The 27,287-nt window shown below is 36.4% G+C and overlaps 4 protein-coding genes across 7 annotated transcripts in view; 1 reads left to right on the top strand and 3 right to left on the bottom strand.

The window, feature by feature from the left end:
- Positions 1-107: 107 nt before the first annotated feature.
- LOC130591474 (uncharacterized) lies at positions 108-977 on the top strand. Its single transcript, XM_057394803.1, has one exon. It carries the CDS (start codon positions 108-110, stop codon positions 975-977), a length of 870 nt encoding a protein of 289 aa, XP_057250786.1.
- A 3,203-nt stretch (positions 978-4,180) lies between these two features.
- LOC104894171 (diphthamide biosynthesis protein 3) lies at positions 4,181-7,040 on the bottom strand. 2 transcript variants are annotated; one of them, XR_007274116.2, is made up of 3 exons: positions 6,505-7,040; positions 5,213-5,446; positions 4,181-4,479 (listed from the first exon to the last, which is right to left on the bottom strand). XR_007274116.2 is itself a non-coding variant. In XM_048644189.2 (2 exons), the coding sequence occupies exon 1, from the start codon at positions 6,767-6,769 to the stop codon at positions 6,521-6,523; it is 249 nt and encodes an 82-aa protein (XP_048500146.1). In that variant the 5' UTR covers positions 6,770-7,040; the 3' UTR covers positions 4,702-5,446; positions 6,505-6,520. The 2 variants fall into 2 exon arrangements, 1 of the variants encoding a protein (XP_048500146.1); XM_048644189.2 differs by lacking the exon at positions 4,181-4,479 and having other exon boundaries at positions 4,702-5,446.
- Positions 7,041-7,867: 827 nt separating this feature from the next.
- On the bottom strand, positions 7,868-13,580 carry LOC104894170 (serine/threonine-protein kinase AtPK2/AtPK19). Of its 2 annotated transcripts, XM_010680346.4 has the most exons (6): positions 12,599-13,575; positions 9,990-10,072; positions 9,787-9,907; positions 9,496-9,669; positions 8,706-8,813; positions 7,868-8,551 (listed from the first exon to the last, which is right to left on the bottom strand). In XM_010680346.4, the coding sequence occupies exons 1-6, from the start codon at positions 13,259-13,261 to the stop codon at positions 8,267-8,269; spliced, it is 1,434 nt and encodes a 477-aa protein (XP_010678648.2). In that variant the 5' UTR covers positions 13,262-13,575; the 3' UTR covers positions 7,868-8,266. The 2 variants fall into 2 exon arrangements, with proteins under 2 accessions (XP_010678648.2, XP_048500145.1); XM_048644188.2 differs by lacking the exon at positions 9,787-9,907 and having other exon boundaries at positions 9,990-10,004; positions 12,599-13,580.
- A 1,359-nt stretch (positions 13,581-14,939) lies between these two features.
- LOC104894169 (transportin MOS14) overlaps positions 14,940-27,287 on the bottom strand; it is a 29,734-nt gene continuing 17,386 nt past the window's right edge. For both annotated transcript variants that reach the window (XM_010680345.4, XM_048644190.1), the window contains 11 exons: positions 22,608-22,763; positions 20,585-20,711; positions 20,427-20,508; positions 20,243-20,331; positions 20,082-20,156; positions 19,949-20,003; positions 19,112-19,231; positions 18,945-19,037; positions 18,719-18,864; positions 16,391-16,568; positions 14,940-15,370 (listed from right to left, as the gene is read on the bottom strand). In XM_010680345.4, the coding sequence (XP_010678647.1) occupies positions 15,092-15,370; positions 16,391-16,568; positions 18,719-18,864; positions 18,945-19,037; positions 19,112-19,231; positions 19,949-20,003; positions 20,082-20,156; positions 20,243-20,331; positions 20,427-20,508; positions 20,585-20,711; positions 22,608-22,763 (1,400 nt within the window). In that variant the 3' untranslated portion in view covers positions 14,940-15,091. The remainder of the gene's footprint in view (positions 15,371-16,390; positions 16,569-18,718; positions 18,865-18,944; positions 19,038-19,111; positions 19,232-19,948; positions 20,004-20,081; positions 20,157-20,242; positions 20,332-20,426; positions 20,509-20,584; positions 20,712-22,607; positions 22,764-27,287) is intronic.

The following is a 27,287-nucleotide window of genomic DNA, read 5'->3' as shown; positions in this document are numbered from 1 at the left end:
CTGTGACAGGTTCGATTTGGCGCAAACTATGGCATTCGAAAATTCCACAAAAGGTTAAAATGTTTGGGTGGCGCGCATTGCATAATGGACTTGCGGTTAAACATAATATGGTGGTGAGGGGTCTTGGAGATGATGGTAGATGTCCAATGTGTGGTGAGTTCGAGGAATCAATATTGCATATGTTGGTGTTGTGTGAGGAAGCCAAGTGGCGACTGTCTCCCCTGAGGTTGGAGGTGACTGAGGTGTGTGAGAGTTCTTTTAAGGCATGGTGTGAAGCTAGAGTAGGGTCGTCGAAAGATGAGTCATGGTGGGCTTTGTTCTGGAATGTGTTATGGAGTATTTGGCTGTGCCGGAATCATTGGGTGTTTAATCAAAAGCGTACTGAGGTGCAGGAAGTGGTTGAGAGGGCTTTTCGAGCCTCGCTGGAGTATAGGGACGCTCAGGATCGTTTGAGCGTGGGTGAGAGGCTAGGAAAAGGTCTTAAGGCATGGCAAAGGCCTTCCGATGAGACTCTCAAAGTGAATGTGGATGCGGTAGTTTTTGATACGGGTCAGGTTGGGTATGGAGGCGTAGTAAGGGATGCGTCGGGAGAGGTGATGGTGGCTTGCTGTGGGCAGGTGGACGGAGGATATGAGGCGGATGTTGCGGAGGCTCTAGCTGCGAGTTTAGTCCTCAATGTTGTGTGGGAGGCGGGCATTAGGCACATCATAATGGAGAGTGTTTGTCTTAAACTCATAGCCCATTTGAAGAGCGCAAAAGTGGAAACAACCAGCTTTGGGGACCTTGTCTTTGATATTTTAGGCTTAGCTTCTCGTTTTAGTAGTATTTCCTTCTCGCATGTAGGTAGGGATGGGAACAAGGTTGCACACAACCTTGCCCAGCTGAGTCGTTCTTTCATGGAAACAAGAGTATGGATAGCAAAGGTACCTAGGGAGGTTCAAACTTTTGTAGTTTCGGATTTGTGTTTGGTTGAATGAAAATTGGTATGTTTCCTGTCAAAAAAAAAAAAAAAGAAGCTGTAAAAATAGTTGTTTATATAACTAGTCAAAAACTCAAATGAAACTTTGATATATAATTAATACACAACTAAACGCTACCCCAAAAGCTACTAATTGTAGCTTTTAACAAACAGTACTAAAATACTACTTATACCAGTAAAATTAAAGTTACTTGTACCACTACCTAACCAAACACTACCATTTTTATTAATCAGTGCATTGACTGAGTCAAAATACTATAAGTTCGATAAGGTGCATTTCAAGTAGGGCTGACAAAAGTTGACCCAACTCGACAATCCGATCCGAACCTAACCCGAAATAAGCGGGTTAGGGCTTGAATTCTGACCCATTTAAGTAAATGGGCACTATTAACCAGTTTAATTAAACGAATTAGGTTAAACTTGACATTTACGAACTAAAAATGACCTCTTTGACTCGATTAACTTAAACATATAAAAAATTCTCAAAAAAATATATTGATAAATTTAAAATTTAGGTAAAATATAGTATAATATCTCTAAAATATGCCATAATTATTCCAAGAAACTGTAAACATGCATACATTTAGTAGTGAGCTTGCTCATTTTGTTTTTTTAAGAAAATAATTATTTTTTAATATAATGTATTAAATGGGTTATATAGGTATCCCGTTTATTAAATGAGTCGGAGATTGAGCTTTTTAACTTGTTTATTAAACGGATTAGGTTTGAATTGAGGAATTTTTAACTCATTTATTATCAACTCAAATACGAACACAATATAATTGCTAACCTAATTTGAAGTCACCACTTAAAAGTTAAAACTATCATGAGAGTTAGATCACAATAAGTTGAGGTCAATTCTACAAGTCGGGTCAGTCTATTCCTCGACATTGTACATAGGGTTGGTGAGTTGGTGCGACTTCTTAACCTAGCTTTCCTCGAACATATTTAATAGTTACAATAGGCTAATAAAGCCAATTACTTTAGTAAACCCAATAAGATTAAAAGAAAGTGGATCAAATAGTTTGAAACTTTTAGTGAACGTGTCAAATAGTAGCCGCAAAGTCCATATCCCAAGTAGTAAAGTCACGTGTTAAATGGAATACCTTAAAACTCATCTCCCAATATTGCGCAGGACAAAAAGCCTCAAGTTTAGCTTTCACCATCTTCTAGAACTCTAGGAGAAGTAGCAAAGTAAAAAACTTGCAATTGTCTTTTCATGAAGAGAATATTTTTTTCTTTTCTAATTCGTATTTTTGGGGTTTGGTGATTAGGGATTTTGGGTGATTCATAATTAAGTCACCCATCTTGGCCATCTACTATCACTATATGGGATAATTTAATCTAGTTTTCTCTTTTCTATCACATTTTCTTTTAATATCAAGAGATTCAAATCATACTTTTTACAATTTCTAATGTAATATATATGATCCTTGATATTATTAAATAGAGAAGGTATTGGGTCAGATGCGTCCGATCATAATATTTGGTCGGACGACTTTAAGTTGGTTTCAAATTTTTTCAGTTGGTTTCAATTTTTTTTCAATTGGTTTCAATTTTTGTTCAGAAGACCAAATGAAAGAAAAACAACACAAGCTGAAAGAATTTACACACCAACTGAAAGAACACAAAAGACCAAATGAAAGAAAAACAACACAAGCTGAAAGAATTTACACACCAACTGAAAGAACACAGAAGACCAAATGAAAGAAAAACAACACAAATTGAAAGAATTTACACACCAACTGAAAGAACACAGAAGACCAAATGAAAGAAAAACAACAGAAACTGAAAGAATTTACACACCAACTGAAAGAACACAGAAGACCAAATGAAAGAAAAATCATATCACAGGACTTCTTCTTCTGATTACTCATTCTCTCTCTCTCCTCCTTCCAAAAATTGCAAAAAAAACACACCAATTTCATACGTTTAATAATTGCTTTCTTTTTGCCCTTTGGTCATTGATGGTACCTGGAACACAGTGCATTATGGTTCCTGAAAAATCATATCAGTTAATGGCAGATTGACGATTTGACTCGTCCGATTCTTGACTCGTTGAGGAAGATGATGACGTGGCGACAATGTGAGTGGAGGAAGAAGAGGTGGTGATTGAAGAAGAAGATGAAGAGTCATCGTGGTGAAGTCCTTGCATCTTCTTCGTCTTCTTCCTTGCGCTTGCTCAGCCGTCCGACGGAAAGTATTGGGTCAGACGGTCTGACCCAATACTTTCACTATTACATATACTTTTGTAAAAGATATATATAGATAGCAATCGAAAAAATGCCTTGAGGCGAATTTAATAAATCTAACGCGATTATATTTTAACATATAGATGATCTGATGTGATCCAAATTTAATTTTAATTTTGAATTCGAATAAAGATGAATCAAATATAAGTTTGAAATTCTTAATCTTATCCAATCCGTTTCATTTTCAATCTACAATAGGAAAATTAGTGCAGATGAAAGATGATAGGAAATACTATCTATTATTTTGTTTTATCAATCAAATATCGTGGAACATAGCCTAAGTCGAACAACTAATTACCTTTCCATAAAGTTGATCCGAACCGCCTAATTACTCCAAGTTGCGTCATCACTAATAGAAGTACGAGCTAATAGTCAAGGGTCATAAAAAGCCCTCTCCGAAGTGAAATACTCCATCCGTCCCATAATATAGTACTTGTTTCTTTTTTACACGGTCTCAAAGACGTTACTTTGACATTTAATATCTTCAATTCCGTATTAATAAAATATACAAAAAGTTGATATTATGAAACTACACATTGGGACGAATCTAACAAGATCTCATATGAATATTTTTTTTTAATATATAGATGAGAATATTCGGTCAAAGATTTTAAAGTTTGACCCACCAAAAATGAAGTAGGCACTATATTATGAGACGGAGGAAGTAATATATACCGCCTCACCTTTTTGTCTCCTTAGACCCTAGAGGCCTAAATACCACCTAATCATATGGAGCATTCAAAATTATTATCTTTTGGTACACTACTTATCCTTATTATCAAGTGTGAGGTTTTAGTGTATTGTAGCTTTTGGTACACTGTCTACCTCTGGTATCAGCAACCAAAAATAATATAGAGTTAATTATGGTTGAGACTTGAGAGTCGAAACATAGATATCTATTCTTGTCAAATGAAAAATACTTGTTTCAGGGTGGGAAACACATTTCGGATACACTGTTACAAATACTATCTCATTGATATACTTCTATAATTGTAGAGGATGGCCTCTTCCTTGGGCTCTGATTTCCAATATATTTACAAATTTCAATCACACACTTGATCATGGTGTGACTGAGGAAAAATCATAATCAGCTAATAACACAAGAAAAATCAACTGAAACCAGCATTTATAAATCCTAACAGAAGTATATGTGTGAATCACAAGGGTTTTGCATATATCAGAAACGTGAGGCGCCATGTAGAATAAAGACTGAACCAGAAAGTAGCAACACCTAGCTTGTAGATGAATCTGAATATCGAAATTATTCTAAAATTAGCATGCAGAAGAAGCAACTTTTGAGTACAAATGACAAACCAAAAATATTGTGCTTTAGATGCTTATGCTCTATTTATCGGACTTATTCTCAGTTACGTTCAGCTTAGTTTAGGTCAATTCATTTCGGGTTAAGTTATTCTCTCAACCCAAAAGAATTGAGCCTTAATTGAAAACTTGTAAAATCTAACATGAATGTTCTAAGTTGGCCATTTCCACACAAATGGCCGCTAAAAGTTTTCCATTACAAGCTAAACATCAACATCTACCCAAGTCTCTAAAAGAGTTTATGCCTTGGGCAATTACAGATTCTTACCAATTACTCCTACTTTACAGTAGTGTTATGCTGACAACCATATGTAACTTTACAGCACCAATAAACATAGAGCTCAAGAGGAGCCATATATCAATGTCTAATTATCCTCGAACAGTACCTTTCTCGTTTCATTCGTTTGGTTTGAAAGGGTGGAAAATAGTATTTCCTAAGGTGAAAATTGTTTTCGTAAGGATGGAAAATATTTCTTTTTAAAGAAAGGAATGCCCACATTTTCTTCACTATTCCTTACCTTCTCATTACAATTTTCCATTCCTCCAAAGAAAGGAAATCAACTTTACAATTGTATTTGTACTGGAAATTGTATTTCATGAGAATGTTCTGTCAAACCAAACAATGAACTAGTCCACTACAAGTTGAACAAGACGGAATTACCTTAAAGACAGAAATAAACGGCACGGAAATGTGCACAATAATAGTGTGAGGATCAGAGATGAGCTTAGTTTAAAGACTGCTGATCACTGGGTGAAGATGACAGCAAACGCACTAGAGCTAAAACCAAGAGCATTCTCCAAATCAACTCTTCGACGTTTGCCTATGTGCAGCCGTTAGTGACAATCACAGGTTCCAAATTAGCCACCCTGCACGGTATAGAAGCTCGATTTCTTCCTGCAGGACATGTCAAACAAGAAAAACGGCATGGATAGGATACAAGAAGCTAATAACATCTAGCATCAATAAGTGTAGCAAAAGAATCAAAAAGATTATATCACTCTTGCTCTCCTATCCAACTGCACTATATATATTTAGCAGCAACACCAATTAATTAAAGACTCTTTTAACTTTTGTCACACTATATATCTAGAATACCAATAAGCTCAAACCCATTTCTTTCACACAGAATGATACTGAAGATGGAACTAAAATGAAACTTGTTCATTTGTAAACATGAACACCAGAAGCCAGACAGGATTGAATTGTATGCTATTTTCAAAAAGTTCCTGAAATGATCAGAAAACAAGTCTCTACATACATCAAATTCAACTAATTTTATCACCATTAATCAGAGCAAACCATGCCTCAAAACAATAACTTGACAACTTCACAACAAGCAAGCTACAAAATCCACTCAATACAACTACACAAGAATTCCACTCTTGTCCATTCCCACCCAACCACACTGTATATATTCAGCAACAACACCAATTCGTCCGAAGACTCAATCTTCCTATGAGCTTTAATAAGAATTGTGTGATTGTTACCACATAACCCGAGATCAAATTTCATCTGCATCACGGGTTGTTGCTTTCTATACACCCAAAAAGCAACATGACATTTTATTTCATTTTCCTGAATCTTTTCCTACCTTGTAATCTTACACATTGTTATTAGAATTTTTGCCCACGAGAGCAGAAATTACTAATTCATCATTTCCCACATCTTAAACACATACAACAATAAGTAAAAAAAAAAAGACCCCATTTATATTACACAGAATTACAAAAAATTAAGCTATTTCACATGCAAATTAAGTTCCAGAAAGACATTATTATAAAGCAACAATCTTTATCTTTCTATATAAACTGTAAGCAACAAAACAAAAATGAAATATTCTCTTAAATAATCTAATTCCTCAAAATAGCACCAAAATTTAGTTCCATAGAAGATGAAAATACAAAATTCAACCACAATCAGTTGACATATAGAAATTGAGAGTATGAAATTACAGTATAGCAAAATTCTTCAAGCAACGGTGATTGGTTGTTGTTTAGGAGGCTGAAGATTGTTATTCTTTTTGTTGTCAACAAAATCTTCAAGATTATAAATAACAGTAATATAAAGAGAACAACTTGGGCAACGCGCAATTTCTTCACCAAGACGAAGATCATCCTTTGAGATTTGAAAAAGATCGCCGCATGGACAAGGGTAAGTGTAAGATTGGAGCTCGTCGTTCCATTCCATGTCTTCTATCTCTACGTCGTCGTATGACATCTTCTCTCTCCTCCGCTTTTTCTCTCTCCACACAACTGGAATTACTGTGCTTGAATTTCAAGTTTTGAATTCTCTGTTGATGTTTGTTCCCCTAAATTGATTGATTGAATTTGGGTAGAGTTGGAGGGTTTTCAGAATTAGGGTTCTTGAAGGGGTGGTATTGGGGGTTTTGGGAATAAAGTTTACCAGTTCAATAAGTCGGCTCCAAGCAAATTATTCGGTTATGCCCTATGTTTTTTTGGCAAAGCCTTTTTACTTTCTTGTGCTGCTACGAGGTACCAAAAACTAATAAGGTCCGGTTCTTTTTAAATGAGAAAAATAAATTGGATTGAATTAAAATGAACTAAAATTAATTGTACCTAGAGAAATTGAATTGTTTAAAGCAATGTTATCGGGATCGAGATCTTATGTTAGATAGTAAAGGTTGATATGATCGGATCATAGGATCGTAAGATCCTACAATTTCGTAAAATAGAAATAATTATACTAGAATATGATCAGAAACTCATGTTAAAATTTACACAAATTAATATTGACTTATTTTTCAAAGTTAATTTTATTGAAGTTTTAAAATTTTAGTATACTCTCTTCTTTACATATTAATCGATACGACCTACAAAGAGTTTTAGAAGTTTTATTTGACTTCTTATTAAGTTATTTTACTGTTGGTAATTAATAGTGGAATGTTATTTTATTGTATTTAGTATATTGTGCGGCCTTAACTATTTGGAAGGATGAGTGTGGAAAAGTATTTATTCATTATTGTTTGGATATCCCCTGAAGAAAGATAAGTATTATAAAATAGATAAAACCTGAAAATCATGTAGGAGCCCAATGCTTGAAGCTCCCACCTCCCAACCTCATGGTTGAGAGTTCGACTCTATCTGAGCCTACTTGGACAATTTAATTACCAAATAAAAAAAAAGTTGTCATTTTACGAATGTATCAATTATATAGGACAACAAAATTAAAAGGGTATCGATTAATATGGAAATTGTCATTTTCTGTTTCCAATTCAGAAGCTTGTCATTTTTTTTTTTCCTGGTCTTCGGAAAATGGAAAGGTGTTCAGAATCTCTTATACAAGATACAACGAAGATAAGCGATCAAGATGTGATCATGTGAAGATATAATATTAATACCATAACAGTTTGAGAACGTGTTTAACTGGTAATTCTCTTTCTTTTCTGCTTTAGATGAAGATTTTCACATAAAGAAGCAGAAATCAATTGACTTGGAGAGTTAAGCTCAATATAGCAAAGGCAGGCTACAAGCTTCACAAACTCGATATCTATCATGAAAAATGACAATTCTTTTCACCACCTTTTTCAAGCATCAAATGTAGATCACTAATTTCAGATATTATATACTCCTACAACATAACCGTGTATAATATCGAGTCTCTGTTGCCTGTTGGAACCGGCTTGTGTTTGTCGAGCCACTTCCCTCTGTAGAGTATGTTGCAAGGGAATCATGATCATCCCCATTCAGAGCCATGTCATTCAGATGAAAGCCATGGGTTGGGAGCAACATATGTATAACCATGGAAATGTTCATTGCCAGTAGGTGTAGACGCTGGTGAGTCGTTTGCTGGCATTGTCGTCCAGCACTTGTCAAAGTTAGCAGTGCATTCTTTCCCACTTACATCTGGCTTAAATTTGGGCTGCAGTTCTCTTGCTTCTAATTTCTTCCAGTTAATAGGGCGGAACCATTTGTGGCTCTTGATTTCATTCGCACCTGTGGGTCCACTACCGAGCCGCTTTGATGGATCCTTTTGCAGCAACTGCAATAATTGGCACATAGAAATAAAAGGTGAAACTTCAGGGTAGACTTATTCAACAACCAGGCCCAATGCAGGGCGTGTGGGGCGGTTCAGCGTTAATTGGACCGGGAAAATCAGTGTAGAAAGTGGCATTTGGATGGGAAGGTATACTTACCCCTTTGAGCAAAGAATGAGCTTCAGTGGTTACCATTGGTGGAAGCTTCACTTTTTCATTGATAATTTTCTGCTGGAGCTTCTGTCTATTGGGATGTGTGAACGGTGGCTGCGGAAACAGAAAAAAGAACAAGACATTTACATGCTTTTGACGAAGGAGGAGCTTAAAAGAGAGGGCAAGGGGCTCAGTCATTACCATTTACCACATAGTAATGGATCAACATCTAAAAGAGAGCAATGGTGTAGTACTAAAAGGTCTTTTTTAGAACCATATGTTTCCAGGCTAATAAATAATGATGTATCTCATATTGAGTTCGAGAATCTTGATAGAATTACAATATCATGTTGCAATTTAATTGTTATACTGCATTGCAACTACAGAACCAGGTAACCAGATACCCTATGATATCTGTTCTGGTAAATGAGACCAGTGATCCAGTGAATTATAAACACCATGCCTTATTGTTAACAGTAAGCTAGCATCTGCAAATGCTTTCAAATATATATAGATTATTGAATTGCCTCCCGCCACTTTCAAGAAAGGGGAGGGGAAAAAGAGGAAATATAAGTTCTCATAAATCAATATAAAGGGTCTGTTTAATTAACTTATTTATCTCATCTGATCTTACTTTATCTTATCTTATCTTATTTTTTTCTGAAATGAGTGAAGATAAGTTGAACAGAACATCTTATCTTATAAGATCTTAAATAAATTAAATAAGTTGAACAGAACAGGGCCAAAGTAGGAAACTCAGACTTCAGAATGTGGATGCTAGGAAGCTATAGTCTACCTGTCCAGTTAGCATTTCATATAACAGGATCCCAATACTCCACCAATCAGCATTCTTGTCATGACCTTTAGCTTGTATAATTTCTGGAGCCATGTATTCCATGGTTCCACACAAAGAATTTGTTCTACTTGATTCATCAATTTCTTTCGCAAGTCCAAAATCAGTTAATACAATCTGTAGTAAGCAAAAAAGCACAAAGCATTAAGGAATGACCCAAGTACTCGAATGGCATGCATGAACTCTAACAGGCAGTATCCTATATAAGACTGAAGTGTAAAGCATATTTCTTACATGGCCATCAGCCTTCATAAGAATATTTTCAGGTTTAAGATCACGATGCACAATCCCGTTCTTGTGAAGATGAGATACAGCAGATACTATTTCAGCAGTGTAAAGTCTTGCCTGATCCTCACTACCCGAACACATATGCCAAAACTAGTATTAAGTCAATTGAACATGCAGTTGGGTTATTGCAGCTACAGAATATGACATACCTGAACATCCGTTGTCTGTACAAATGAAAGAACAGATGTCCTCCGTTTATAAAATCCAAAATTAGATAAAGCTTAGACTTGGTCTGCAACAGAAAAAAAAAGAGGGGGTAAATAACAAAGAGCACGGCACAAAAGATTAAACCTAATTTACTATATGGAATTTCATCAAACTAATCTTTTTTTGGTCCATCAACAATATGTTTATGATAATATAAACATAATATACAAACTACTTAGGCGCAAGTTTCAGAAACTAGAGCACTTAGAAAATCCTTTTAAATTTCAATGATTTATCTTTACTCCCCCCCTTTTTTTTAAAGGGAGAGAGGATTATAAAAATGATACATGTTCAACACGTGGGAATTTTATTGATTGAGCTTTGTGATATTCCCAGTGAAGCTTGAGAAAATTCCAGCCTTGACTATTGGCAGCAAGAACCACACTTATATAAATTGCCAGAGCAACAAGTGTGCTACAATGTGAGCATGTAGCTAGGACGGTTGATACAAGTGAACGATCATCTAGAGGCAAGGATGAAGTTCCAGGCCTCTTATGACTAGAAGGCTAGCAGAGAATCTTCATGACATCATAGTTGAGGTATGCGAACATATTCACATAAATTCTACAAGAAAAAAAGGAAACAAGTTTTGTACTCAAACAACTACTTCCTCCGTATCAAATTAAATGCAACACTTTCTAAAAATGGATGTTTCAAATTAAATGCAACACTTTCCTTCTTTCTATTTTTGGTAAATATTTAGAGTGTGAAATTACACATAAACCCTTACTAAAACTAATTAATCCCCCCTTAACCTAACCTAACCAACATTAATCTACCAAAACTTCACCCCCTCTCTCTCCAATACCCACCTTGACCAACATTGACCACCGCCATTCCACCAAACCACCACCTACTCTCACTAGCACCACCCTACCACCACCTTGTTTCACCGGCACCACCTCACACAACCATCAGCCAACCACCACCAACCCATTGCAACAACCACAAAACCACAAAACACGACCACCACCACCAACCCATTCCATCGTGACCACCAAACCACCACACACGACCACCGGCCAACCACAAAACCATAAACCACGAACCACCCATCCACCACAAACCACCATCAAGCCACGAACTCAAACCCTAACCACCATAGAATCAGCCACCCACACACAAAAAATCATCCCACCTACTTTGGGTGGTGGTGGACATAGCAGGAAGGGGCGCGATGGTGGGGTTAGAGGTCCGAAATCAAAGGGGGAGGGTGTTAGAGGTCCGAAATCGAAGGGGGGGGGGGTGGGGGCGCGAGGGTGGGGGGAATGCAGGGGTTGGGGAGGGTGGGGGATTGCTGGGTAGGCAGGGGTGGGGGAGGGAGGTTGTCGTGGTTGCTGGTAGTACCTCGGTGGTGGTGGCGGCGGCAGGGCCTCGGTGGTGGTGGTAGTCTTTGTGGTGGTGGTGGCAGTGCCTCGGTGCCTCGGTGGTGGTGGTAGTCTTTGTGGTGGTGGTGGCAGTGCCTCGGTGGTAATCTGGCTCCCCATTCAACTCCTTTTTTAGTTTGTTGGCCCCACTTTCTCTCTCCTTATTAACATACCCACATATTATTACTTTTTGTTAATCCCACCTTAAGAAATTTTGCCTAGGAGTCCATGTCATCCCGATTGTTTTATTTAATTTGATACGGAGGAAGTATATATAATAACCCTACGGGTTGTATTGACATTTGATTTCAAACATGTCCTTTCTCCCCTTCCTCTTCCCCTTCTCCCCTCCCCGCATGACCATCCGCCTTCAAGAAATCAACATTATCTTACCAACAAATGAACATCATTATGTGTCCAGCTTCATATACTCCCAGTGTTGTGTCTTAAGTGATGTGGTAGAAGTAGAACGGCAAATGAAAGGCCCAGTAACTATAATATCCTAACAAGTTGGTCACCCGTGCCCTCCAAATCACAATATTAAAAGATCTCCAGACATCAAAATATCGCATTAATCACTATGCCTGAAATTCGACTTCCTAATTCAATGGTAACATTATGGAAAAGATTTTTCACGCCGGTCCTCTCAAAGATCACATCCTAAAGTTAGCATAGCAATATTGAGACTCTTTAACATGATCAACGATCCACCAATAGTCATCCAAAACAAACAAGGAGCAATATTCCTTCACGCCGAACAGAGAACTGAATCACAGTTCAACTCCCAACTCAGTGGCAGTGTTACTACAAACACAAATTAAAACACTGCAAAAACACAATCTCATGGTGTGACATGGTGCAATCTCAAAACTCAATACCGGCTTCCTAAAAAGCTATAACATGATTATAACACAATTCCAGAGTTTGAAAGAAAGAAGCACAGTTCACCAGTAACTGAGCCCAGATTAAGTGACAACTTGTCACCTACTAAAGAACAATAATTAACTACTAATTGAGCCCTAAAAAAATTGTCACCTTTTCACTTCAAATTACACTATAACAGTCAACAGACAACCAGTACTAACTTTCAAAATCATTAAGCTCAAATGAACAACTTTATTATGGAAAACCCAATCAAAATCAAACCTTCCCTGAAAAAGAAAAAAACAAACATAAATCTTTACCTGAAAAGAGTACCTAAGTTGAACAATAAAAGGGTGAACAACTTTGGTAAGAATATCTCTTTCAGCCTTCATATAATCAACATGATTCTTCTTAATAATATTATCTTTTCTCATAACTTTCATAGCAAAAATACCATCACCCTCATCATAATCATCACCAATCTCACAATCCTCACCTTTTTTCCTTACTTGAAACACCTTCCCAAAAGCCCCTTTTCCTATCACTCTCAAAATCTCAAAATCCTCTGGACCCACCTTAGAAACTACCTCATCTTCTCTCTCCTCCTCTATGCACACCAAATGTTCGACAAAAGTCCCATCTTTATTTTCATCCTCAATTTTCACCTCAATTTCATCATCATCATCAGTGATATTAGAGATGATTTCTTCAGGAGTTTGATGAAATGGGTGTGAAGTAGGGATACTGTAACGAGGTGAGGGACCCAGAAAAGAGTGAGAACGATTGTGAATCACTTGTGGGTCCCCTAAATAAGGAGATTGGGAACAAGAAGGTGATTGTGAAGGACCAAAAACATCGGAGAAATCGAAATCTTCAGTGGGAGGAGGAGAAGAAGATGAGGATTTTGAAGGTGGGATTGTGAGAGTTAATTTGGAAGCTAGGATTTTGTGGAGGGAATTGGTGTGCTGTGATGTGGACACCATTTTTTTTAGTTTTTGGTGAGCTAGAAAAATGAAACAAGTGAGTGATTTCTGGCAAAGATGATGTAGTATTGGTAATTGGTATTGCTTAAAGTGTTCGTTGGTTTAGTGAAGCCAGCCAAGAATAGAATTTGGCTGGCAGGAAGGATCGCGGGTTACATCTTAGAGGAGAGAGAGAGAAAGAGGAGGGAAAAAGCAACAAATTGCATTCACAACTGGGTGCATTGCACTAGGAAGAGAATATACCAATCATAAATACTCCGCCAAACATCATCAATATTCAACTGGTTTGCTAACTGAGCCACTTTTGTGATAAAAAGGCGAAATATTTAATTTGTAGATATCTAAATGCGAAATAGAGAAATTATTGCGCCTCACTTCATCTAGAATGACGAAAGTACCTATGTACTCAGATTTCGTAAGTTAGATAATTAGTAATAGTTAAATGCCTAATCTTTTCTCTTTTGTATCCATGTAATATGTAAATTATCATTACGAAATTTGATAAAAGTAGTAATAAATGGATAATAAATTGTAAAGGAGCTAATGGGTGTGTTTGATGGTGATGGCTAAGACTCGTGGAGACTGGAGGGTATCAGTGGGTATTATTTTACCTTTTTGAGATGTTACTTTCAACCATAATTTTACTTTGTCCTAATTTAGGATATTATGATCCTATTTTTATTGGACTGAGTTAATAAAAATTAATTTCAATTCAATTTATTTCTCACAATTTTAATTTAATTCAAACAATTAAGTTCAGTTTAATCCAAAAAAATAGGACCTACTGTTGGCATAGCTCGATTTATTGGATTTGGGCACAAAAAAAGCTCGAGTTTGGCCCCATCCAACCCGACACCTCGTCTCAAAATGGACCACGAAGCTCAACTCGACTAAACCAATAACCACCTCTAGCTTGTAGTGATCTTTAAATTATTTCAGACAACAAGATTTATTAACAGACATGCTTGCAACATTTATTAGTGTGGTAGTTTATTATCTGATAAATGGATAGAAAAGTTAAACGGAAGACCTTACCTTCTCGACATAGCTATCCTCCATTAATGCATTGCATATAAGACCCATGCAAACACAAAAAAATGAAGGATGTTTTTAGAGATACTAAAGCCGAAAGGCAATTGGGTGGTGGTCTTTTTGGGAGCAAAGATATGCTATGGAACCCCTATAGCGGAACTCATGAGCTCCAAGAAGGCATTGAGATTGCTATTGAGCGAGATATGCATAATAACTTTACTACAATTTCAGATTGCAAAGCAGTGATGGAACTCATCGACTACCCGTCCAACTCGTCTAATGTTCATTCTAATCAAATATATCGGAAAAATCCGATCCGATCCTTTTTTTTTTCCAATATCCGAAATAATTAAATCCGGTATCCTACATACACACACCGATCCTTATTTTTCAAATATCCGATCCGAAAAATCCAAACTTTTTCTTTTCCAATATCCAATCCGAAAAATCCAAAGTCTAAAAAATTAAATCAGGTATCCTACACACACACAAGCACTAAAGATTGACAACCAATAACCCAAACCACGCTGAACTTTGCATTGGCACTTCTTATCGTAATACTGTAATAGATACAACAAAACCTTCATTTCACCCTCTCCCAATCCCTCCCCCACCCACCCCCCATAAGCCACAACCTCTAAAAAAATTGTGGAATTTACATGAATCAATTAAAAAATATATATAAATACACAGTGGAGCGAATAAAGCTGCTCTACAAGGGCCTTCTGAAAACAGCCCTTTCAATTTGTGTATTCTCTATCAGCAAAAGCTGTGCAGTTGTCCTTTATTGAACATGTACTATACTCTCTGAACCATATTCAATTCTAGGGGTTTCAAAGCATCCTGAACAATTTCTTGGACCGTCCGATTGCGACGGCAAACATCGGAGAGTTCCTCAATCGGAATCATGACAGTATTAACGCTAGCTCCAGATGCTGCATCGGATAAAGCTTGCAGGAGTCTCGAGCTCTCGACTTCTGTCACAGCCGTTTTTGGAATCAATGTAATGCATTCTTTGGCCCATTCCAGAGCTTTTACTTGGTAAGCTCGAACTAGTGCTAGAAGTGTATAAGTTACCTGCAAATTATAAGGCCAAAATATTAGCTTCTCGGAATGCAACTTTGTGATAGGGGCGTCTGTTTTGAAAAATAAGGTAAAGTTGGAAGAAAAATTCGAAATACCAAAAGCTTAGATACATAAAATTAAATAAAGTGACCATCTTATCCTGATTCAATGAACAAGAAAGACTAGAAGAAAAGAACTTCATATTCCTAGTTTGCTCTAGTTAGGTGGCTAGAGTTGAACCTAGATAGCCTTATTTTTGAAACAGGGAGTAGGGTATTATGCAGTTTCTTATTGTTTTATGGGAAATGGGAAGTAGAACAAAATGGGGACTGGAAGAACATATAAAATGTATTCTAGTTGACAGTTCCTTACAATAAAATGATATTTAAAAAATCGATATTGGAGTTTGCAGTTTTTAAAGTAGGGATTAGCCATCGCATCGGGGATTGAAAAGTTCGTTGATAATGATTATTTCTTTGTTCAAGTAGTTGTTAGAATAGACTGAGAATGTAAAACAGATTTACTAGACAATCCCACTATTAATTCTGTTCTCCTTTTCAGTAAAAAGCATTTGATTATTTACAATCTATACACTTCTAAAATTTACATGCTAATAGCAATCTCCCCCTAGTAGGAAAAACATGACAACGGACAGGTTCTATTCCCTTTCCTAGTCTTTCATCCCATGAAACAAACAAGACAATCATACTTTTGGAACAACGATCCCCACTCCCATCCTTCTACTGCAACGATCCAGACCTTATGGGTTATGGCCTAAGGATAGTCCATAGACTTGGAAAATCACTTTAACAATAAAAGAAAATCTTGCCATTGACGAAGAGAAGATATGGAGAGTATCAACAAAGGTGTTCTAATATAATTTACTATTTATTCCAAACCCTATTCACATACCAAATGAAAGAAGATAATTGTTTACTGAATTTCTAATCACTAATCCCAAACTCATTCCATATAGCAATTGTGCTGTGAAGGAAACTATATTTTACTTTTCCTAGATTGAATGGAACTTACTGTTTCAAATCGGTTACTTGGAAGAGCTCCTGTAAGGGATGCTATCAAAATTCTGGTGATTGTTGGTCCTCGTGGAATGATCACGTTGTCCCTAATGTGCTGGTACTGCACACCCTCACGTGAATTTGTAAGATCAAAGACATCAGATAAGAATGACAAGATAGAATTTGAAGCTTCCCTGCAATAACAAAGAACAAGAGAAATTTGTTGACAATTGTCAAGCATGGCATCTATACCATTAATACTACTGATTAATCACATGCGAAAATATCCATAGACATCATTCAAGATGAGTCATCCTACATGACTTTGCAAACTAGTTCTTCAGCTTCACAACAAAGAAATACGCTTCATTATATCAGATATAAAAGTGGAAATTGGAGACAGAGAGAGAAGTAACAAGAACATGACGGATCCCTTAAACTTGATTTTTAACAATGGATTATGGAGAAATTTCACTCAATCCATCCCACCCACTTTACTATGCCTTGACCATTTACCACACAAGATCTAGACTCGACAAAATCTACACCAACCTGAAGTAAACCATTTTAATTTGCTCAAAACTCAAACCACCCTCACACTAGAGAATACACAACTGTACAACATTTTTAAACCCACCCAGTTTACCAGTCTAATCTGAAAGCTAGACAAACCTAATAATTGAACTAATACGAAGACAATATTGCCAGACCAAATTAACTTAAAGCCTGCCTACACCCGGTCTAAAATGTATTGATATTCAAAAAATCTAAGAGTTTGTTTTCATAATTTTTTTCAGCTGAAAATTAGATTGAACTCTTATCTACTTTCAGTTCAACTTGTGTTTAGTGACATGGTATGCTTAGGTGCTCGCTCTAAGAATTTTTTTGATGGAAATATTGACATCATAAATCTGAAATTTGGGGCATCTTGCCGTCTTCTCATATTAATCTCATACAGCTAAGTTTGATTGACTCATGAATCAGGAGTAATCCTAAATTTGGGGTTTCTGTTCCTATATAGGTCCAGGTTCACCTGTAGCCTGTAGCCTGTTTAATACTAACTTCTTCCTTCTCTCCTTTCCTCCAAACCCATCAACCACCAATACTTTCCCACATGCCTATCCTTCCCCTCTACCACACCCTCTCTCTCTACTTCCACTCTTCCTAGCACCACGATCACCTCCATGTTACCACCAATGCCCCGTACCACTATCCTTCCTACATACTGCATAAAAATGTCACCAATCACAACTCAAACAACCTTACAAAGAAAATCCAGGGCCACCGACGACCAAACTGCATAAAAATGTCACCCATTTGACAAGTTCCTTGCACAGTCAAAGAGTAAGATCAATTTTATGCATATTATCATATGTTGCTCATTGTTAATGGTCTTCGAATCCCTGCCTTTTTTTTTTCTACCAGGTGGATTTCTTCTTTGAAGTGAATGAGTATATATACTTAACCCCCATAGTTTCCAATTAGATCGGTGCTTGATGAGCCATTAATGGGGTTGGTTATGTGTGTCAATATTGTTCAATCAACTCTCACTGATTTAATTTTCCAATGGCAGATTCAATATAGTCAAGCTTATCACATGATGATGGGTTTGTAGTTAAATATAGGCAGAGGGAATTCATCGCGCCAACCTATAACCGACCCAAACCACCTGTTTGCCATCTCTACATAGAATAGTAGTAGTCACTACCTATTTTGCACCACTAGAATCTATGTTGCTACTGGCATCACATTACAGAATGATCCAAAAGCAACAAAGTTTTTAGCAAGTTTTGCACAAATGTGAGCAAATCCATCAAATTTTCATTCAAATATATGATAACTTGCACACCATAGTAGCAGAGCAGTATTCGATAATGCCAACATAAAGATGAGGTGCACAATTTGCAAGTTCATGTAGCTTTAGGTTATGTGATTAGTAGGATGAAATAAGAGAGTGAAGCAAACAAGGTTCCTTTCTAGAGTGAGTCTCACAAATCAAAATTCATGCACACGACCACTATATATCGCAGATTCCACAAAAGATACATGTTGTCAAGAGCTACTTGATATGGAAAGCGGAAGCAGAGTATAGAAAGAAGACGGGTATTACACCAATGCTCTTTTCAAATTTGAGCTGTGACCGGCAGGGAAACTTATATGACTTCAACAAGTGAGTAATCTCACAGAATATCAATTCTTCAATTTTCTTAGGCAGTGAAAGATTTGGCCCAGAATCTCTTCTAAGCCATTACAGCAAGTATATTTAATTAACATGAGAAAAGATTATAAACAAATATATGCTCCACTTTAGGATGACGAAGAGAAAATTAAAGGCAAATAATACCTGTGTTGAACTGTGATCCCAATCATAGCACAATCTATCAATGAGGGAAACACAGGTGATGGAATAAATATCTGCGGACAGTATCTGATGCACCTTGATGCCAAGAGGAAACAATCATCTGCTATATCCGGTCTGGTGGTAAAATCCTGACAAATGCTCAAATATGATCGACTGCCAACACCAATATTGCAAAATTATAGAAGTTCAGGACAACTACAGAACATACTCTGATTGTGGCAAGAAGGCAAGCTGTTCTTCTAAAGAGGGCTTCAACTAAATTTCTCAGATAGTCTGAACAAGATGGGTCAGACCCAAAGATCTGCCAAATAACATCCAGAAGGCATGCTAAGATGAATGCAAAACCACCTTAATATGAAGAAAATTAAATTGTACCTTTATCACTTCACTTGAGAGATACAGAAAACATGGCTGGTGATGGTGCTGATAAAGTCCTTGAATCTCTTCTAGCATGGCGCCAATTGTGATTCCCATGTACCTTCCAGCAGTTCTTACCTTCCAAATGGAAGAACAAAATCATGTCAATTGTTGGTGAAACATCTAAACGATCTAAGGGAAAACAATTTGAAGTCTCACAATAATCCTGACTATTCGAAAACTTCAGAATAAAAGTAGCATAGTGTATTCGTCAAGCCAAGTAGGATATAACTCCTAGACCTAAAGAACAAATACATTCACATTAAAGACACAGCCAAAGTATATGATAACAAAGGTACTGCATAAGATAACTGCTAAGAATGAATCCTCCACTTAGTAGAACAACGTATCCTAGAGAACAACTTAATAGATAGCTCCTTGCCCTCGCCGTGAGGCCAGTAGAGAATATGTATATATCTAGAGTACATTTTTTTGCAATGTAATCAGGATCAAACAGAAGTTTGTTCAGGTTGGCCTTCCATCCTCTGAAGAAAGTTCTTAACTTTATTTATTTGCTTTCGTCAACCAGTAAGCCACACAGTTAAAAGTCCTAATATCTGGTCCTCGCAACTTCTTCCAGCACAGAAGAGAGGTCCAAATATTTTATTATTCTCGTTTGAGGAATGTTAAGGTGAATCCAAACAGATGACAAGCAAATTACAATAATTAACTCCTGAAGTTTAAAATTTGAGTTATGTAAACATAGATTTTAAGCGCTTTGAACTTGAAGCCAGAATTTTAAACTCAGCTTAACTTATCAATTAACTGAGAAAATTATAGATTAACAGAACTTACAGCATATTTGCATGCCTTGCAGAGAGATTCCATTGACCGCATGTCCCACGCACGTCTGCGGTCAAGGAAAAGAGTTAGGGAACACATTTTTAGAAGGTACCAACACATCCAAGCATAACTTTCCCATACTTACACATCAAAGATGGCTTTGAAAATCGGCCAGAGCCTCTGAATTGCATCTGCTACAGCTTCAGGGTGATTCAAATATCTAAAGAATTTTAATACCAGATAAGAACCATTAGTTAGCGTCAAACATCTATCGACTATCAACACAGCTGGATGGATCAATTTTACCTAAAAATATATGCCAGTCGATCTATGTGAACAGTAAGCTCGCGAGCACCTTTCTGTCCCAGACTAACTGGACCTTGATTGATCATTTCCTGATTGTTCAGAATATAGAAAAAAGGAAATATGCGTTAACCTCAGAATGGACAGAGAGATACTGAAGTGATATTCTATCGTAAAAATAGTGAACCTGAAGAGGAGTAACAACAGGCAGGCATAATGCCTCCAGGGCCTTCTTCGCATGGTCAGGAGGAAGTTCTGTAATTACCATGCTGTATAATGTAAAAACTGTCAGAACACATTAAGCAGACAAACACTTCAATGGCAATTTTAAACAAACAATAATACCTTAGTGCTTCAACCAAATGTAGAGAGTCTTCAGCAGATACTCTGAAGTTTCCACCTTCCGCATAGACCGCACTCTGGTAGATATGAAAGAGGCCATCTAAAGATCCACACAGCTTCTTCCGACAATCTGCATGCATAATTCTTTTATCAATCGCAGACAAACCATAATGCATATTTTAATAGGTAAGAAGCCAGCGGATGTCTGAAAATGTTTGGATCGGCCAAATCTCGAACCGTATCTAACCCAAAACATTTCGGATATTCGATTTCAGGATCGGATATCCAGTGACTAAAAAAATATTGATTTTTCAGACAAAAGTTTAAAAAATAAGTTTTTGTTCGAATCAGGTCACTGGGTATTTTCGGATATCCGGTCATGGAACCATATATTTTCGGATATTCGTCCGGATATCCGATTGAATTCCCATGCTTCAGATATCCATTATGTATTTGATCCGACCATTTTCAGACATCTGATCCGAAATATCTGAACACCAAAAAAACGTGATTGGATATCCGGATTACGGGATCGGATCGGCATGATCATGGGTCGGGTCAATGGGGTCGGATATTTATGCACACCCCTTTAGAAACTCATTATCATCACAAAGAATTGAAGAGCAGAAATTTTTTCACCAATTCCAGATCCTAATCCCAAAACATAAAAAAGGATATAGAACTATATGTAGTCCTTTTGGTGTGATGCTTTCTCGATCAACTATCTGACTTTAATGAAGAAAGATTATTTTATCTTTCTCTTAATGATATATACTTCCTCCACTATAAAATAAATGAAACACTTCCTCTCTTTTATGTAAGAGCTTACTGAGAGAACTGTTTCCCTTCTCCTGAACAGAAGAAGTATTATATAACATAAATTTTGATTCATCTCATTTTAGATTGATTTATTCTGCAGCAGCAAATGTTGAATAAAGCAACTTTATTTGTTAATTCTTTAGGTAAGCGAGCAGCATTTAAGAAAATATTACAATCTAAATTCCATAAGTAGGTTAATCTGTAAGGATCTTGAAAATGTCAAACAAGTCAAGTCATCTTCCCCTCGGACTCTGCATGCTGCAGGTAAGGATATGACCTACGTTTTTCAGTTCTTTCTCAGTATCTCCTATCTTGCCAGTTGCCATACTCGTGTCTTACCCATGTTAGACATGGGTGTGATCATCCCAGAATATTATTATATAAATAGATTACAGATAGTAAGTAACACTTAGCTTAGTGATAAGAAAATAAAATAGAAGTGTTGGTATGAGTAGAGACAAAAGTAAGAGGATTATATTGGTTAACAGTATGTTAGGCAAAATTAATAGTTAGTCAATAGCCTAAATTTTTCGAAAGGAGCAAAAAACTTACAAAAATAAAATAAAAGACTTTATCTGTTTGACTCAAGTGCCTTTTGTAAGTGTGGTAACATAGGATGTATCCATAACAAAAACAAGTAGAGATGAAGAATACTGGGGCGGGGTGTGGGTGTCTCTATCAGATCATGCAACTGTGTAAACTTCAGTTTTTCTAGAGCAGATCTACAAAAGTAAGTTGAGGTCAAGAGAGAAGCTAAACAGGATTTCAGATCCATAAGAGGGATCCCAACTAGAGATTTCAAACAAGGCTAGAAGCTAGAAAGAAGATAAAATAAACAGGACCACAAGTCTATAAATAATTTGTGGAAAGGACAGCTTCACAACGTAGCATTAACTCAGAATTTTGCAGCAAGTATCCGCTGATGCACTTCCTTATAAATCGAGTTTCTTCATCTTGATATTGGATCCTGTTGTCCATATCTTACAGAGATGGTTATTTAGAGCTTCACTTCCTACTAAAAAAAAAGTGCTAATATACGAACAAGTAAAAACTTGTTCATGGTTTATCATTAATCTGAAGACGTCTACCTCTTGAAATTTTTTGATAACATATGTACAAAGGAAAGTAATGCCTGAGTAAAGCCAAACCTCTAAGGGAAGAAGGAACGCAATGAAATGGCTAAATCATTACAAGACATAGAACTTACCATCACAAATGTGTCTAAATGCCAATGCAGCAGCTGCTGCAGTATCTTCAGATGTGCTCATGCCACCCATAAGAATGTCCACCAGCGAAGGCAGAATTGAGAGTCCATTAGATGAAGAATCAAGCCATTTAGAATATGCCCCAATTGTCAAGCACACTGAGAAAATGTTCACAATGGTTACAAGCGTACCATGCATGTCATTGACCAAAACCATCTAAACAATTCTTCTGCATCATCATCATATTCATCAAACTAAAAGAATATATTACATGTAACACCCCGAAATTTCGCTCTTAATTTTTCGCGGTGATTTATCCTTAAATATTAATTTCCATTAAAAGTATAAAATTTTATTCTTTAAAATATTTTATATCCTATAAATGCTTATTTTGTCAACTTAATATACATATATATATATATATATATATATATATATATATATATATATATATATATATATATATATATATATATATAATTTACTTCCTCCGTTTATTAATATTGCAACATGTAGGGACCCATGTGATAAGGAGAGAGACAGAGAGAAAACCTAGTCAAAATCTAGTAATGTTGCAATTAATGTGAAACTTCCAATTAAGGGAAATATTGCAATAATAATAGAACATGGAAGTATTTTATTAGTATTTAGATATTTTTCTAGTATTTGAGAAAACACTTTTGAGCTAGTATTTTATTTTACCGATATTCTAGCACGTTTGGACCGTTTATGTAACGAAACTGGACCGACCACTTAAGCCCCAAGAACTGGCAGAAAAATCAGCTTAAGGAAGAGGAATAGAAGAGTTTGAAGGGATGTTTTTGTAACCTTGTAACCCCCTTCTTGTAAGCCCCCTAAAAGCTAATTAACCTCACATCATTAAGCCTTATAACTCCTCTTTTTAATCATCACTTAGAGCTGTTTTGTGGACAGCAAAAACCAGTCCAATTCGCCATTCTATTCGGCCATTTGAGAGAGAAAGAGAGAGGAAGAATCCATCATTTGTTCTACTAAAAAACCCACCATTTTCCCTACATTCTTAGACATCAAAACCTCCATCTCTTCCTACTACTAATCTTGGGTATTCTAAGCACTTGGGTTGCTAGGAGACGAGCGCTCGATGGACGATCCCGCACAAGAAGAAGAGAGCAAGATGGTTTGCTTCATTCCTCCAGTAACTAGCGGCGACCCTAGATCGATTAGGTTTCATATAGGGATTATATTGGTTTTGATACTTAAGTTGAGTTAGTATTATGTTAGGAATTTGGGTGCGAATAAATTCTTGTTATATGTTTATTTTCATGAGTTTGGCCCTGTTTGGTACTAAGCTTTTTCATCAGCTTTTAGAGGTTTTGAACCCATTTTAGAGTTTTGACCGGTCAAAACTCTTTTATGGGTGTTTGGTAAGAAGAGGCTTGCAATAGAGTTTTGGGGTCAAAACTCTCAAAACAAAAACGCTCCAAAATGCAACGTTTTGTTTAGAGTTCTGCAAACCAAAAATTCTGAAGACAATTTTGCCCACCAATTAGCATTATTAACTCAATGCAAAATCACCAACAATCCCACCACCAATGTCTAATTCCACCACCAACAATTCCATGAAAATCCACCACCGTAAACACCATCACCAACATCCACCAAAAAAACCACCACAAGTCAAAAAATCACCACCACTGATGAAGAATCGAAGATGGTGATGCTGCCTGATGGTGATGATGAATGGCGATGATGATTTAGGTTGCCTTATGTTGATGATGAAAATTGTCGATTGATGATGATGATTCTTCTTTTTTTTCTTTTTACGAGGATTAGATATTCTTGATGATTCTTTATGATGATGATTCTTGATGATTTTTGATGACAATGATGATTCTTGATAAGCGATTGATGATGACGATGAGATGATTTTGCACAGATTAGTCTTAGAAATTTTTTAAAAATGAAATATGTAGGAAGGAAGTGAAAGAGAAAAAGGAGAGGTAAGGAGGAGAGAGAAAGGGTTATGGAGGTTAGTCATACTGTTGTGTAGTGGGGTGGGTTAGAAGGAAAATGAAAGATAAAAGATAAAATTATTATTATTATTATTATTATTATTAATAAAGACCAATGTCTATAATTGTCATTTTACATCATACAATACTTATCAGCTTTTATCAAACAGCTAAGTGCTACCAAACACATATATGTAAACAGCAGTCAAATCCACAGTCAAATCCACTGAATAAAAAAGTTAAAACTATAACAGCAAACTCTAAACTCTAACAGCTAAACTCTAAACTCTATTTGCCAAACAGAGCCTTTATCTATTTAGTAATATGTCAATTTTGTAGTATCCATTGCAGTATATTTTAGGAATTCATGTTAAAATTTTCTACCATTTATTTCTTTTTATGAGCATGAGACTATAAGTTGTAAGACTTGTATTAAAGATTGATTTTCGTTTGCTGCCATGCACTGCTACTGGTGTAGTGTGCTTGGATAATTGGTTTTGGTTGCTTTGTATTGCTTCTTCCATGCTTTCCGTGCTATGCTACTGCCTTGCTACACAGCTTGCTGCTTCTTTGATTCGTTGCACTACCTACTGTTATGTTGCTGCTGTAATCGCTGTTGTGTGCTTCTATTACGTTGCTGTGGTGTGTTAAGTGTATGTAAGGCATGTGAACATCTGACTGCTGCTGTACTCTTTTAGCTTGCTGTTTAGCGTGTAGAATGTGTAGGTGCGCTTCATGTACTATTAGTGTCGTATTAGGTAGATGGTTGTGAATTTTAATTCTTTAAGATTGAAATGATTTAAGCTATATCAATACAGATTACTTGGAATTTTTATGTGGTTTGTAAGCTACTTTATTTTATGCCATAAACTACTTGCTGTGAGTTGGTAATCATGTGCATTATATTGGGCTCGTAATGGTACCTTTTATTCTTCTTTCTAATTAGAGGGCATGCTAAAAATGTTAAAGCTTTTATAACTCTTATATAGATCCTAATTGGGGCGGGAGAGCTGTTAGTTACTCCCCTACTAATTGTGGATGTTTGTTGATATATTTTGCAGGTGATTATTTCGTGTTATGGGCAGTGATAGAAAGGCTATTTAGGATTTTAGAAACATTTTATTTAATTTATCTTTACTACATTGGGTTTATGAGGTCATTTTGCCTCTTTATGGATATTTTTGGATTATTCTAATTGGGTTTCATGTTTGTTTAGTTTATTTTGATATTTTGTGTCACACGATATTTCCGCTATCATCATTTCTTTCATAAAATGTCCATCTTTTCTCTATTTTGTCTTATCAAAGTACGGAGTGTGTTACATTACATGTAGTTAACATTAGAGGGCATGTTATATTTTCTACAAATAGTAACATAGAAACGCTTACCACATCACACCTGGCACTTTTAGCTACACATTAACAGTCACTGGTAATATGAATAGTAATGAAAAACACAATGAGCATCTGTAAAAAAAGATTATCAGTGCTACGATTCAAAGATACAAAAGACACAGATTTCCGCTACTCATTTGACTTTGCTGGTTGTTTGTTTAATGAGTTATGTTTATTTGACTCCTTGTTCAAGTCAAATTGGATGCCTAACAATCCTCATTAAATTACTCATGAGACTAACCAGAGATATTCACTTAGTTATACTCATTAGACAACCATTACATACTCATTTACTTACGTACGCTCAATTTTTTCCCCAGGCGTTAACTAGAAATGCTTTAAGCTGCAGTTTTACAACTTATCCCCTAAAATACCTGTGAACTTATAAGTGTCCAAGCTATTCTAGGCAGAAGGAGCATCACTATAATGTACTTGTTGAGGCATAAGGGTGCACAAATGTATGTATGTAATAAGTACAGAAAAAAAATTACTCTATTCACCCCCCCCCCCTCTAAGCTTTTACTTCTAACAGCTTCATATCAAGAAGAGAAACATATTTGCACAAGGTTGATTAAATGAAATGGTCTTTGTGAGATACATCATGCTTTGCAACACCAAAACGATAAAAGCAGCTACTTGGAGATTGATGATATAATGAGCGGCTACTTGGGGAATTGAAGAGAACTCTTCTGGTGATGAAGATGATGATTTTGTGCTTGATGGTACTGATTTTGACATTGGGTGCATTTAGTCGAGCAGTTGAAGCCTATAATGCTAGCTATATCTCTAGAACGTTGACGATACCAAGGGATGGCCCTGGTCAAGCTGATAGAGGGGGAGGATCGTGCCAGTAGCTCTGTTCCGAAGCATCTCATAGAATCACGGTGTTCGGAGGAGAATAGGGGTGATACGAAAGCCACTGGCGAAAAAGGAGATTATTTAGAAGATTTTGACGAGTATGATGATTTGAGAACAAGAGATTTAATGGGCTACATAACCTTGAAGAGCTCTGATTGTTTTCTACCTTCCTTTCATATTATTTTTTTCGTGCTCTAACTCTTTCAAGTACAGCAGGAATTGGGATAAGACTTAGCATAAGCAAAAAGATATATATGAAATAAACAGTGCACAATGTTGACCATATTTATGGTTGCAAACCTCTTCCCCAGACTTCTCCAATCCTTTAACCGAACCTACCTATCCTTCCTTCAATTACCAGAACAAAAGGAAAGGGAAACATGAAAAAGTAGACAGATTCATCAATTTCAGTGAAAGGGACATGAAATCGGCATAATTT

This window comes from Beta vulgaris, chromosome 5 (genome assembly GCF_026745355.1).
Source record: "Beta vulgaris subsp. vulgaris cultivar EL10 chromosome 5, EL10.2, whole genome shotgun sequence".
NCBI lineage: Eukaryota > Viridiplantae > Streptophyta > Magnoliopsida > Caryophyllales > Amaranthaceae > Beta > Beta vulgaris.
Note: the sequence above shows the minus strand (reverse complement) of the source record. Positions and strands in the feature narration are given on the sequence as shown.